This window comes from Tachysurus vachellii, chromosome 1 (assembly GCF_030014155.1).
Source record: "Tachysurus vachellii isolate PV-2020 chromosome 1, HZAU_Pvac_v1, whole genome shotgun sequence".
Classification (NCBI taxonomy): domain Eukaryota; kingdom Metazoa; phylum Chordata; class Actinopteri; order Siluriformes; family Bagridae; genus Tachysurus; species Tachysurus vachellii.
In genome coordinates this window covers 8,676,935-8,690,105 of record NC_083460.1, presented here as the reverse complement: position 1 = coordinate 8,690,105, position 13,171 = coordinate 8,676,935, and the positions used below count along the sequence as shown (strand labels likewise).

Sequence of the window (13,171 nt, the reverse complement as noted above, 5' to 3'; positions counted from 1 at the left end):
CCTGGAGGTGTGAGGCGAACGTGCTAATCACTAAGCCACCGTGCCCCCGATATTTAATTTCATTTTATTTAATTAAAAAAAATTAAAACAAAAATGTTTTATGTATATAACGAACTCTGGCCTTTTCTGAAGTCAAATGTCAATATTGCGCTCACGTCACGTACGACTCCTGACACAAGGAAGTGGTGCAGCAACGATGAGGAGTTAGTTGTGATTTACCCCCCAAAAAATGGCAGAAAAGCGACAGAAAACATACCATTTTCACAGTGTTTGGGAGGAAGAGTTCTTTTTACGTCAGTCAAAGAAAAGTGTGTGTGTGTCTCATTTGCGGGACGACTGTTGCGACGGCAAAGCGGCACAACGTGGCGAGACACTTCAGTCTGCGTCACGAAAGTTTCAATGCTAACTACCCACCCGGTGGCGCATTAAGGATAGAAAAAGCCGTTACAAATCCTTTCATGCAAGTGGACATGACATGCTCTGCTGAGCAACTAAGTGCTCTGTTCAAATTTGATGCTGGACAGGTAGAGATAGAAATCCTAACGTTGCAAAATGACCTCCACCTCAAAGCCCATCAGTCTGCATCAAACTTTTGGTGCCTTGTGGAAACAGAAAAGTACAGTTTTAACGGCACAAATGGGCACAAATCGAGCACAAACGAACTAAGCCGGTTTTGAGCGATTTGGACGGCACGGGGTGGAGAGTGACGTCACAGTTCCAAATTGTTTTTGTTATTTCTAAGAAGGGGAAATATACTTGACGTTCATTTCAACGGCACAAACCGTCACAAATCGAGCACAAACGAATGACACCAGTTTTGTGTGATTTAGACGAACTGGGGTGGAGAGTGACGTCACAGTTCCTGAAAATATTTTGGTTATATCTCAGGAAGGAAAACAGATACAGTGTTTGTTTTAACGGCACAAATGGGCACAAATCGAGCACAAACGAACTAAGCCAGTTTTGAGCGATTTGGGCGATGTGGGGTGGAAAGTGACGTCACACGGTCAAAAAAATAATGTTTAATATCTCAAACACCAAACCAGCCCAAACTTTCGTTTTTGCGGCACAAATCAGCACAAACGTAGCAGAAACGAATGGCATAGTTTTGGTGATTATTTCTTTTTATGGGATGCCAACTTGACGGCGGTCGCATAATGAGCTGCATAATGAGCCTTTCAGGTAAGTGTGTGACTGAGAGAGGAGTTACAAGAAAGAATGTGAGGACAAAATAAATGTGTATATTTTTTGTTTGTAGTTTATTTAGAATATTTAACTATCCCACAAAATCACTTTAGAAGTTAGTAATAACACAGAAGACACAATCAGGGCAAAACTGTGCAACAAAAAAAAAGTGTGAACAGGAAGAGTGCAAGATAAAAAAGGGTGTAAGGTTTGTAGAAGCCCACTAACCTACTCTGTCACATAGTACCCAGAATTGAACAGTTATACAGTACCTCTTTGTGCCACTCTAGGAAACAGTTCCTTTTCAGCTGAACACACAAGTGAACATCATATGCCTGGCATTTCCAAGGCATTTCCAAGCACACAGGTCCGGCTTTCATGTATGAGTCATTCCTGTGTCTCGGGGGCGTGTACGTGGTTACCTGAATCACCTCAGTTCATTTCCATAAGAACAGCGTGCTCAGAGGGAGGTGGGAACACATTAGCTATAATTAGGCGAAACAGGAGAAACCGGACCACTCCTTACTTTCTTATGGATTACATAAAAATAGATTATTTGTTTTTGACTTGAATTTGTTTATATAAAATTAGACATTTCAAGCTTTCTAGGCATATATTTATCTTGTCTTTGAGGCAAGTAGTCGCTGAGATTCAGGTTGTTTTATTTATGTGTCTGTGAAGAGTGGTGACCGAGACCGAGATGGCAGAGAACGCACCCAGTTTATTTTCTTTATTCTACAAAAGCACAGTGTTTTGTTGTTATTATGTGTGTATACAAAAAAAAATAGACCCTTTACAGATTCGATTGATGTATTGCTCTTATCTGTACGATTGAAACTGAAAGTGTAATTTATGATAGAAAATTAAAAAGAATAATATGATAAAATAGTATATCTTTGCTCTTTTCTTACAGTGTGTGTAAGAAAAGAGCAAGCTGGTTAACAGTTTTGTTTGTGTTGTGTTTTAATTTAATAAATCTTGTGTTAGCTATCCCAGAGTTTGGGTCTAAATTGTATTCACAAAGACACCCCTGCTTCTCTGACAAGTATAATGAAATTGTATATCTTTGCTCTTTTCTTACAGTGTGTGATAATGTTTTTAAGCTGGTTAACAGTTCTGTACAACTGGACATACAAGAACATTTTGATAAGTCCTCCTCTATTCTCTTCTGGACATTTAACACAGTCATTGGCATTGTGAAATATATTGAATATTACCCAACTGAAGTATCTGAAAGATATACAGTAAAGAAAGGGTGGCGTTCAATGAGGAAACCTACAGTCTGACACTGAAGAACTTACAGAAGAGTGATAGTGGAATCTATGAAGCAAAAGTACTTGGGAAACGAAATGTAATTGTTGCAACGTACCAGTTAAAGGTGTTGGGTAAGTCTTAATGCCAATATATATGAAATATAAATACTTGTATCTCTTTTAAAGACATGTGTCCCAAATAAACATCACAATTATTTTAAGCCAAAAACTGTAATTCATTAAGCCTTACACAGCTGTGCTAAATTTGATTATGAAATCGTCATGATATGATTTCATACAGTACATACGAAAGAAATTAAATGTCTGCATTTTCAATATTTTGACTCAAAGGCCCAATCATTACCTATCTGTGGTTATATGCCTATAATTAGAATAGGTAGAAATGTGTACAACAAGATATGATATGAAGTCTAAAATTCACAAGGTTATTTCCATGTAGATATCAGTGTTGTTATTTGGTACTATTTGTTATGAAATCAAAGTAGTTTCATACACAAAAGTCTGTCATATGCCCTTACATTAAACAGATTTTGCCACTGATGTCTCACATGAGTAACTTTGTAAGAGATACAACCTGAATCACAAGATGAGAAATTACTGGCAGTGTTCAGGTACAGTGTCGTTCCCTACTTGTGTTTCAGTTCTTACTTACAGAAGACTATCCAAGTTCATGTGTGTAGAAATGTTCACATAAAGACATTAATACATTAGCATGTTATCATGAATTTGTTTTTATTATGCATGGTTAAACATAGAATCTGACTATAATGTAAAATGTAACTGTGAAAAATCTGGGGCAAACATTGTAATAGACCAGCAGGTGGAATGAAAGCTGATTGGTTTGGAAAATGTGGGACAAATGGAACAAAATAGAATACATGGCATTATTTTAGCCAATCAATTTCAGATTTTTTAGATCTATTCGAATTTCCCATTTTAATGAAAGGGGAGCATAGATATTAATTTACGATGTTTTATGTTGAATAAATTGGTATTTTTCATTTTATGTATTATTAAAGGTATTCATATGTTTTCATGTACTGTACAGTATAATCAAATATAAAAGAAACCAAGAAAATGTTGTTATTCATCATCATCATCATCATCATCATCATCATCATCTTCATTATATTATTATTATTATTATTATTATTATTATTATTATTATTATTATTATTAATAGTTGTAGTAGTAGTAGTAGTAGTAGTAGAAGTAGTAGGGAGCAGCCAAAAGAGCAACAACAACAACAACATGTAGATATTTTGGGGTTTTCACCAGAGTAAGACTGAAAAAAAAAAGAAAATCAAGGCAAAGTCACTTGTGACTGCTACTTATTATATACTAATGGTATAATTAAATTGTAATTTAAGTAAATTAGTTAATTATAATTATTATAATTTATTACAATAATTGAAGTCAATTATTATAAATAATTAATAGTAATAATTAAATATGTAATTTTTCCTGTTTTGTACCAAGCAAATAGATCATAGCTCCTCCCACTTAGTTCATGAGTTTATATTCACAAATCAAATTTCACCATAAATAAAGACCAAAACGATCATAACTTCCTCAATCTGAGGAGGAAGCAAAAAAAAAAAAAAGGAGGAAGCTCTCGTACATGATGGCGCTGGTGATGCAGCTGGACTTCTTTCTGTCCGTTTTGGTCTCAGTTACAGGTAACTAATCTTCTAAACTGACTAAAGAGGTTAAAATGCTTTGATATAATGTGAGTGAGATTTGGATACAGATTAGAGATTAAAACTGAAGGATCATAAATATCAGTGCTGGTGTTGTTTGCCTTTAAATGAAAAGTTCCGTTTTACTGTGGTGTTTTTTTCTCTTTACAAATATCGCGGTTATTTAACAATGGCTGGCTGTAAAGGTGTGGAAATGTACTGAGAAATTATTTTATTTTACTTATTTATTACATAAATAAGTAAAAATATGGGGGAAAAATCAAGTGTCAAAAATGTACATAAAAAACAAACAGTACTACAAAAACACATTTTTATTACCATAGTATTACTCATTGAGTTTATCTCCGTTTCGCGCGGAAGACATTCAGTTCTCTCCAATGCTGGAAAACTGATCCTATATTAACATGGGTCCTGCTTCTTGCTTTATCGTAAGCTTTTTTTTTTGCTTTTTTTTTGCTTTTTTTATCTGGCATGTCAATGTTTCAATCACTTTCTGCTAATGTCAGACATGCGCACTGAACACTCCACCGCATATTGACAAGACATTCCCCTTTTTGCTCATTGGCTACATGTTTGTTTTGTTTGTCGACCCGACTCAGTTTTCTGAAGCATTTCTCAAACAACGTGCACCCCACCTTTAATCTAGTAGTTTCTCTTGCACTGTAAATAAATCTCTAATGCATATGAGTCCACCATCATCACCTGTATGTGACACAATTTTGCATGTGAAAAATAATTCTTATTAATACTCTTAGAAACAAATAAGCCACTTTGATTATGGTTTTATTATAATAAACACGGTCATTATTATATAACCAAAAATGGAAAATAATTTTGGTAGGAATTAGTGTGTACATCTTGTTTGTGTTATCAGACACTTTTGAAGTAAATGCTGCTCAGTTAAATACTTACAGGGTTGTTGGTGTACAGGGGGCATGGTGTCTTAGAGGATAGCACATTTCCATGGCACCTCCATGCATGCTGACTAACATCTATATTGGCCGCAGTGTGTAAATGTGTGTGATTGGTTTCCACCACATCCAGGGTGTCCCCCACTTTATGCCCAAGTCCCTTGGAATTGGCTCTCCACAACCCTAAGTGGTAGAGTGGTACAGAAAATAGATGGAACTAGATTTGTAAAGTTCGTCGCAACAAACTTTGATGTTGGCTTTGACAAGGCAAGTATTCGCAAAGGCCGGTGCTTTTTGGAGGCGAGTGGACATAAAACTTGTGAAATCAAGTGGAGACGAGCATGTGACGTCATCCGAAAACCTGTGACACAATTCCCCTCTTTGGGCTGAGTGTTTTGTTATGTCACATGCCCATGTTGTGCAATTTTTTTTATTTTCACGTGACATCACGTGACGTCACATGACATCATCAGAATACCTGTGAGGAAGTTCCCCTTATTGTTCTGAGTGTTTTGATATGTCACATGTCCATGTTGTAAAAGGTTTTTTGATTTTGCATATTTTGTGGGCGGGGCTACGGCACAACCGAAAGGCCAGTCGGTACACCAATGTAAAAGTTTGTTCAGAGTATCACCCTAAAGGAGCTGGCCGTGTTTGGTGTAGATAGTTTGAAAGCTTGCCGAGTTATAAACCTCCAAATTTTATAATGGGAGTCTATGGGAAAAAAGGCCACTTTGAGGCCCAGTACCGGAAGTACCGGTACTCGCATCGCGTAGAAAAGTAACAGCAACAAACTTCAGACCAGGGTCTACAACATATCCGAATTTGGTGCATGTGGCTCGAAAGCTCTAGGAGGAGTTACTCTTGATAAATTTTTGTCTAAGCTTAAATAGGAAAACAGAATGTTGGCTTCTACAAAGCCAACATAATTAGTGTAGAGAATGTTTAGTGTAGTGAAATTTGGGATACAGCCGATGTATAAAAAAAGAAATAAATAAAATACAGACTTTCATCGATATGCCAGTGCTTTGCTAGCTCTACTTGTTGGCTGGATAGTTTATTTGTTAATTCAAGTAAATTATTATGACAATGAATAAAACAAAATAAATCAACAAAAACAAGACAATTAAATAGTTTATTTTTGCTCTTTTCTTACAGTGTGTGATAATGTTTTTAAGCTGGTTAACAGTTCTGTTCAACTGGACATACAAAAAAAAAAGAAACGGTCAGTGAAGATATTGACTGGACATTTAAACCAAAAACTCTCATTGTGAGATATAATGGAAATCCTCCAAGTAGAGTGTATGGAAGTTATAAAGAAAGGGTGGAGTTTAATGAGGAAACCTACAGTCTGACACTGAAGAACTTACAGAAGAGTGATAGTGGAATCTATGAAGCAGAAGTCGCTGGTGACACGAAGGAAGTTGTTGCTAAGTACTAACTACATGTGTTGGGTAAGTCTTATAGCCAAAATACACTACTGATACAATAATAGTGTCCTTATCAGTTAAGTAACGAGTAATAATTATGTTGGCTTTGTAGAAGCCAACATTCTGATTTCCTTTATAAGCTTATTATTATTATTATTATTATTATTATTATTATTATTATTATTATTATTATTATTATTATGTTGGCTTTGTAGAAGCCAACATTCTGATTTCCTTTATAAGCTTATTAAAATTATTATAATTATTATTATTATTATTATTATTATTATTATTATTATTATGTTTGCTTTGTAGAAGCCAATATTCTGATTTCCTTCATAAGCTTATTATTATTATTATTATTATTATTATTATTATTATTATTATTATTATTATTATTATTATTATTATGTTGGCTTTGTAGAAGCCAACATTCTGTTTTCCTATTTAAGCTTAGACAAAAATTTATCAAGAGTAACTCCTCCTAGGGCTTTTGAGCCACATGCACCCAATTCGGATATGTTGTAGACCCTCGTCTGAAGTTTGTTGCTATTACTTTTCTAAGCGATCCGAGTACCGGTACTTCCGGTACCAGGTCTCAAAATTGCCTTTTTTCCCATAGACTCCCATTATAAATTTTGGAGGTTTATAACTCGGCAAGCTTTTGAACGATCTACACCAAACTCGGCCAGCTCCTTTAGGGTGATACTCTGAACAATGTTTTAAACTGGTGTACCGACTGGCCTTTCAGTTGTGCCGCAGTCCCGCCCCCAAAATATGCAAAATCAAAAAACTTTTTACAACATGGACATGTGACATATCAAAACACTCAGAACAATGAGGGGAACTTCCTCACGTGTATTCTGATGACATCACATTCTCGTCTCCACTTACCGCCAAATGTTTTGGCACCCTAGCTTTCTGTCCACTTGCCTTCAAAAGTAACACTAACCGTTATGTCCACTCGCCTCAAAAAAAGCACCGGCCTTTGCAAATACTTGCATCGTCAAAGCCAACATCAAAGTTTGTCACAACGAACTTTACAAATCTAGTTATTATTATTATTCTTCTTCTTAGCCACAAATTTATCAAGAGTAACTCGTCCTAGGGCTTTCGAGCCACATGCACCAAATTCGGATATGTCATAGACCCTGGTCTGAAGTTTGTTGCTATTACTTTTCTAAGCGATCGGAATTCCGGCATTCCCGGTACGGAAGCTCAAAGTGGCCTTTTTTCGTATCCGCTTCCATTATAAACTTTGGAGGTTTATAACTCTGCAAGTTTTCGAGCGATTTACACCAAACTCGGACAGGTTCTTTAGGACGTTACTCCGGACAAAGTTCCGGACTCGGCGTTCCGACGGAACTTTCGGTTTTCCCGTATTCGACGATGGAACGTCCCATAGACTTGAATGGGGAATTCCTAAAATTCCTCTAAGCTTTCACACACGCAGCGTGTGCAGAGCTCAGGCACGGCTTCTCTCCTGTGTTCTATGCAGTATAATAACAAGTAGAATCCCATAATGACTGCAGTATTGACATGAAATGTCCAAACCCTCAGCCACTTTTTGCCAAAAGTATTGGCACCCCACCAGGTATACTGGTGACATCACGTGACGTCACGTGTAGCCCCGCCCCCAGAATAAGCGAAATCAAAAATGAGCACAATATGGACATGTCATATATCAAAACACTCAGCCCAATGAGGGGAAGTGCCTCACGTGTATTTTGGTCACGTCACGTGACGTCACGTGTATAACCCCGCCCCCAAAATAAGCGAAATCAAAAATTTGCACAACATGGACATGTGACATATCAAAACACTCAGCCCAATGAGGGGAAGTGCCTCACGTGTATTTTGGTCACGTCACGTGTCGTCACGTGTATAGCCCCGCCCCCAAAATAAGCAAAATCAAAAATTTGCACAACATGGACATGTGACATATCAAAACACTCAGCACAATGAGGGGAACTGCCCCACGTGTATTTTGGTCACGTCACGTGACGTCACGTGTAGCCCCGCCCCCAAAATAAGTGAAATCAAAAATTAGCACAACATGGACATGTCATATATCAAAACACTCAGCCCAATGAGGGGAAGTGCCTCACGTGCGTTATGGTCACGTCACGTCACGTGTCGTCACGTGAAAATAAAAAAATAGCACAACATGGACATGTAACATATCAAAACACTCGGCACAATGAGGGGAACTGCCACACGTGTGTTATGGTCATGTCACGTGTCGTCACGCGTCGTCACGTGAAAATAAAAAATTAGCACAACATGGACATGTGACATATCAAAACACTCAGCACAATGAGGGGAACTGCCCCACGTTTATTTTGGTCACGTCACGTCACGTGATGTCCCTTTGACGTCACGTGAAAATCCAAAATTTGCACAATATGGTCATGTGACATATCAAAACACTCGGCACAATGAGGGGAACTGCCTCACGTGTATTTTGGTCACGTCACGTGACGTCACGTGTAGTCCCGCCCCCAAAATAAGCGAAATAAAAAATTTGCACAACATGGACATGTGACATATCAAAACACTCAGCACAATGAGGGGAACTGCCTCACGGGTATTCGGATCACGTCACATGCTCATGTCCACTCGCCTCCAAAAGTATTGGCACCCTAGCGGTCCAGTAGCTTTCACAATCTTTCTGTCCACTTGCCTCCAAAAGTAACACTGACCCTTATGTCCACTCGCCTCCAAAAAGCACCGGCCTTTGCGAATACCTGCACCGTCAAAGCCAACATCAAAGTTTGTCTCGACGAACTTTACAAATCTAGTTAACTATTAACATCTTTTAATAGTGGAACTGGAAATGTTTTGGACTGGATTTATCTTGGAATTGAACCGTTGTTGAGTCATAATTTTGTATTTTGAACTTTTCAACACTCAAAGCTGTTGTGGACAACAGCTTAAACATCAGCTAACCCCTATCACACGTTAAGGCTTGACTTGCATTAGGGTTAATGGGTCATTTCAGTGTTCTTAGGCTGGTAGTTGTTCGGCGTGTTTGTTCTTGTTCTGTGTTCTTTGTTTATATCTGGCAAATTTCTGTACACTGTACAATCTAATGTACACTGTACTAACATGTACTGTATGCTTGTACTGGTTGTGCATCATCTATTTCTCTGCCTTTTAACTTTTCAACTCAGTCATGTGTGAAGGATTATTAAGTGGAGGTGTTTCTTTTGCTGTGTATGGCTGAGGGCAGCTTCTTTTTTTGGCCAAGGGAAATCTGTAACGGGTGAAATATGTTGTGGCTCCTTTAAGAGCAGTGCGGCATTTTGCGACAGACACGTGACACAGAACATAAACAAAAGCACATATCCAAAAGTCCTGGCTGGATCCTGACAATAAATGAATGTAACAAAGTAAATATATAATACAAGTTATAAGAGTATAATGAAATAGTATATATTTGCTCTTTTCTTACAGTGTGTGATGATGTTTTTAAGCTGGTTAACAGTTCTGTACAACTGGACATACAAGAACATTTTGATAAGTCCTTATCAATTTTTTTCTGGACATTTAAAAATAAAGACATTTACATTGTGCTATATATTAGAAATTCCCAGCCTATAGTACCTGAAGAATATAAAGAAAGGGTGGAGTTCAATGAGGAAACCTACAGTCTGACACTGAAGAACCTACAGAAGAATGATAGTGGAATCTATGAAGCAGAAGCACTTGGGGATGGCATTACTGTTGCTACGTACCAGTTAAAGGTGTTGGGTAAGTCTTAATGCCAAAATGCACTACTGATACAATAATATTGTTCTTATCAGACAAGTAATGAGTAATAATTAATTTTGTGTGTGTGTGTGCACTGAATAGCAGTACAGTAATGTGTGTGTGTGTGTGTGTGTGTGTGTATGTGTGTATCTCAGATCCAGTGGAGAAACCAGTCCTTACTGCTTCTCTCCAAAGTAATGACTTCTGTAATGTGACTCTCACCTGTGAAGCTCAGAATCTCTCAGTAACCTCTCACTGCTACAATGATAATTGTGATATGATGGAAAAGAAAACATCTGGAGACACGTTTCCTTTCCTCTCACTGTATGTTAGTAACAACTTCATCATTTGTAATCATAGCAACCCAGTGAGCTGGAAAAATACAACTATAGAGATAAAACATGTGAAACACCTCTGCCCTCCTGAAGGTGTAAGCATGCACACTTACTGCCTGGTCTAAATGTAAATGTAAGTAAAATGTACCTTCTATATTAATGTACTATTACTAATTGATATTTGTGGTATGATTACATGATTAAGATTGAACATATCTTCCTCTCTATGCTATGCTGTTCCTCACCAACCCTCTTCCCTATGTTGTATCACGCTGTCCAGATCTCACCCTCATTCCTTAGAAATTCTAGAAAGTGTCATTTTAAAAGGCATGATACTTGGGTAGGGGTAAAGTATTCCTGTGTATAAACAGATTATGTCTCGTGAAGCCTGTTTCTTTCTGTCTGTCCCTTTAATGTCCATACATGTCTTCTAGATGTAAGGAAAATATTCTCTAGGCTATATTTAATACCTCCCTAATAAAATAAATGAAAACATTTCTTTTCTTAGTGTATAAACACATATTGAAAAACCTGCTGCTTTATTTCCAGAAAATAAAATTCCTATCATCTTATTTTTTGTCATGGACCCTTTGTATACACAAACAGACCATATTACAGTGTGATGCCCAATTTTAAAAGATTAAATTGTCTTCCTCGATGATGGCAAACCTTTTTTTAACCTTTTACAAATGAGAATATAATGTTTAATGACTAACTTAAATAATGTAATTGTTGAGGAGAACATGGACATTTTTTCTCTGTTCACTATGTTCTCATACCAGACCACTAGAGCCCAGCCCTGCACGACCCTTCTGTTCATTCATCTGAACTACCTCGGGTCACGGGGAGCCTGTTTCCAGAGATGCTAATCAACCTACCATGCATGTCTTTGGACCGGGGGAGGAAACCGGAGTACCCAGAGGAAACCCCAGAGGCACGGAGAGAACATGCAAACTCCACACACACAAGGCGGAGGTGGGAATCGAACCCCCAACCCTGGAGGTGTGAGGCGAACGTTCTAACCACTAAGCCACCGTGCCCCCTACCCTTCTGTTGTGTGATTAAATTCATCAGTTTATGATGTTCACCTGTTATGTGATGTTTAATTAGATACCTGATTTAACCTCTTTGTCTCACTATGTCTTTGTGAAGCCTCTGTTGATGTCAGTATATTTTTGTGCATATCTTTGACCCAGTTTTTGTGTATTCCTGACTCTATTGTTTGATTTCTGTTTCTTAATTCAGTAGTTTCTCTTGCACTGTAAATAAATCTCTTCAGCACCTGAGTCCACCTTCATTACCTCTACAATTTTTCAAGTGAAAAGTAGCACAAATTAATACTCTTACAACAACAAATGTCACTTTACTCTGATATAGTAGCAATAATAACCTTGGTCACTATGATATAACCCAAAATTGAAAATAATTTTGTATTAATTTGTATTTGATGGCAAACTAGACCCACTTCGGTTTGCATTGAAACTGGAAAAGGCGTAGAGGACTTAAAGCTTTTCATCCTCTACAGCTGTATAAACATCATGGACAACCCAACTCACATGCAAGACTTTTTACCGAATATAGCTTAGCGTTACACAAAGCATGATGCAGCTGTATTTTTTTTTTCATTGAGCAATTAGCTCCTGATGTTAAGTCACCAGATAATATTTTAGTCTTACTTTTAAACTTTAGAACAGATAAACACATGTTTACTGACACATATCCATCATAATAACACAAGTACTGTATTGCGTTACAAATGTTTAGGAACAGTGTTTGACTCGCAACTGAGATTTGATGATAACACTAGCTGTATTGTCAAGGCGGGACATCTGAGAATTTAGGTGACTTTCAGTGTTTTACCAAGAGTGTTTTAACCTTTTCACAATGAGTTGTCTACAAAATACAAATCTGTCTAAATAGAATTGTTAAGGTCTGCTCCATGATCAACCGAGTCCAAGAAAAAGACTCTAAGGAATAAACAAGAGGTCCAGAGAGCAGAGGGTATAATAAGTTAACCTGACTATGTACCTTCTAGGGAATTTCTTAATTATGTAAGTCCTAAGAGAATTCATTAATTAATTTGTCATAGACCATTTTATATACACAAACAGACCATATTACAGTGTGCTGCTCATACTCTGTCTACCTACAGTAAAGCTGAGATACAGAGTAGTAAGATGAAATCACCTCCTTTGTTAATGGCAAACCTTTTTTTAACCTTTAACAAATGGCAAAGTAATTTTATCTGACTAACGTAGATAATTGGACATTTTTTTCCTTTATTCACTATGCTTATGTGCCAGAACAGCTTTGACCTAGTTTTTGTGTTTTTTCTGTTTGTTTTGTTTAGTTATTCCATAGTTTCTGTTTTTTACTAAAGTAGTTTCTCTTGTACGGTAAATAAAGACACCCAAGACTTTTATTTATTGATTATAGCTCAGTGTATAACAAGAGGCAGCTGTATTTTTTTTATATAGCAATAAGCTTCTGATGTTAGGTTACCAGATAACATTTTAGTGTTTCTTTTAAACAGGGCATCACTCTCCGGGCAGTTAGCACAGCTGTGTCTGTCCTGGCCTCAGT

General features: G+C 37.2%; 1 protein-coding gene across 3 annotated transcripts in view; it reads left to right on the top strand.

The window, feature by feature from the left end:
- LOC132846570 (CD48 antigen-like) overlaps window positions 1–13,171 on the top strand; it is an 83,126-nt gene that overhangs the window by 34,958 nt on the left and 34,997 nt on the right. The window contains exons 1-4 of one of the 3 annotated variants that reach the window (XM_060871294.1): window positions 4,076–4,138; window positions 9,957–10,253; window positions 10,409–10,721; window positions 11,371–11,874. The exons of 1 other annotated variant lie outside the window; for it this stretch is intronic. In XM_060871294.1, coding sequence (XP_060727277.1) covers window positions 4,081–4,138; window positions 9,957–10,253; window positions 10,409–10,713 — 660 coding nt within the window. In that variant the 5' untranslated portion in view covers window positions 4,076–4,080 and the 3' untranslated portion in view covers window positions 10,714–10,721; window positions 11,371–11,874. Of the gene's footprint in view, window positions 1–4,075; window positions 4,139–9,956; window positions 10,254–10,408; window positions 10,722–11,370; window positions 11,875–13,171 lie in introns of those variants that run through there. One more of the 3 variants, XM_060871295.1, reaches the window with a different exon arrangement.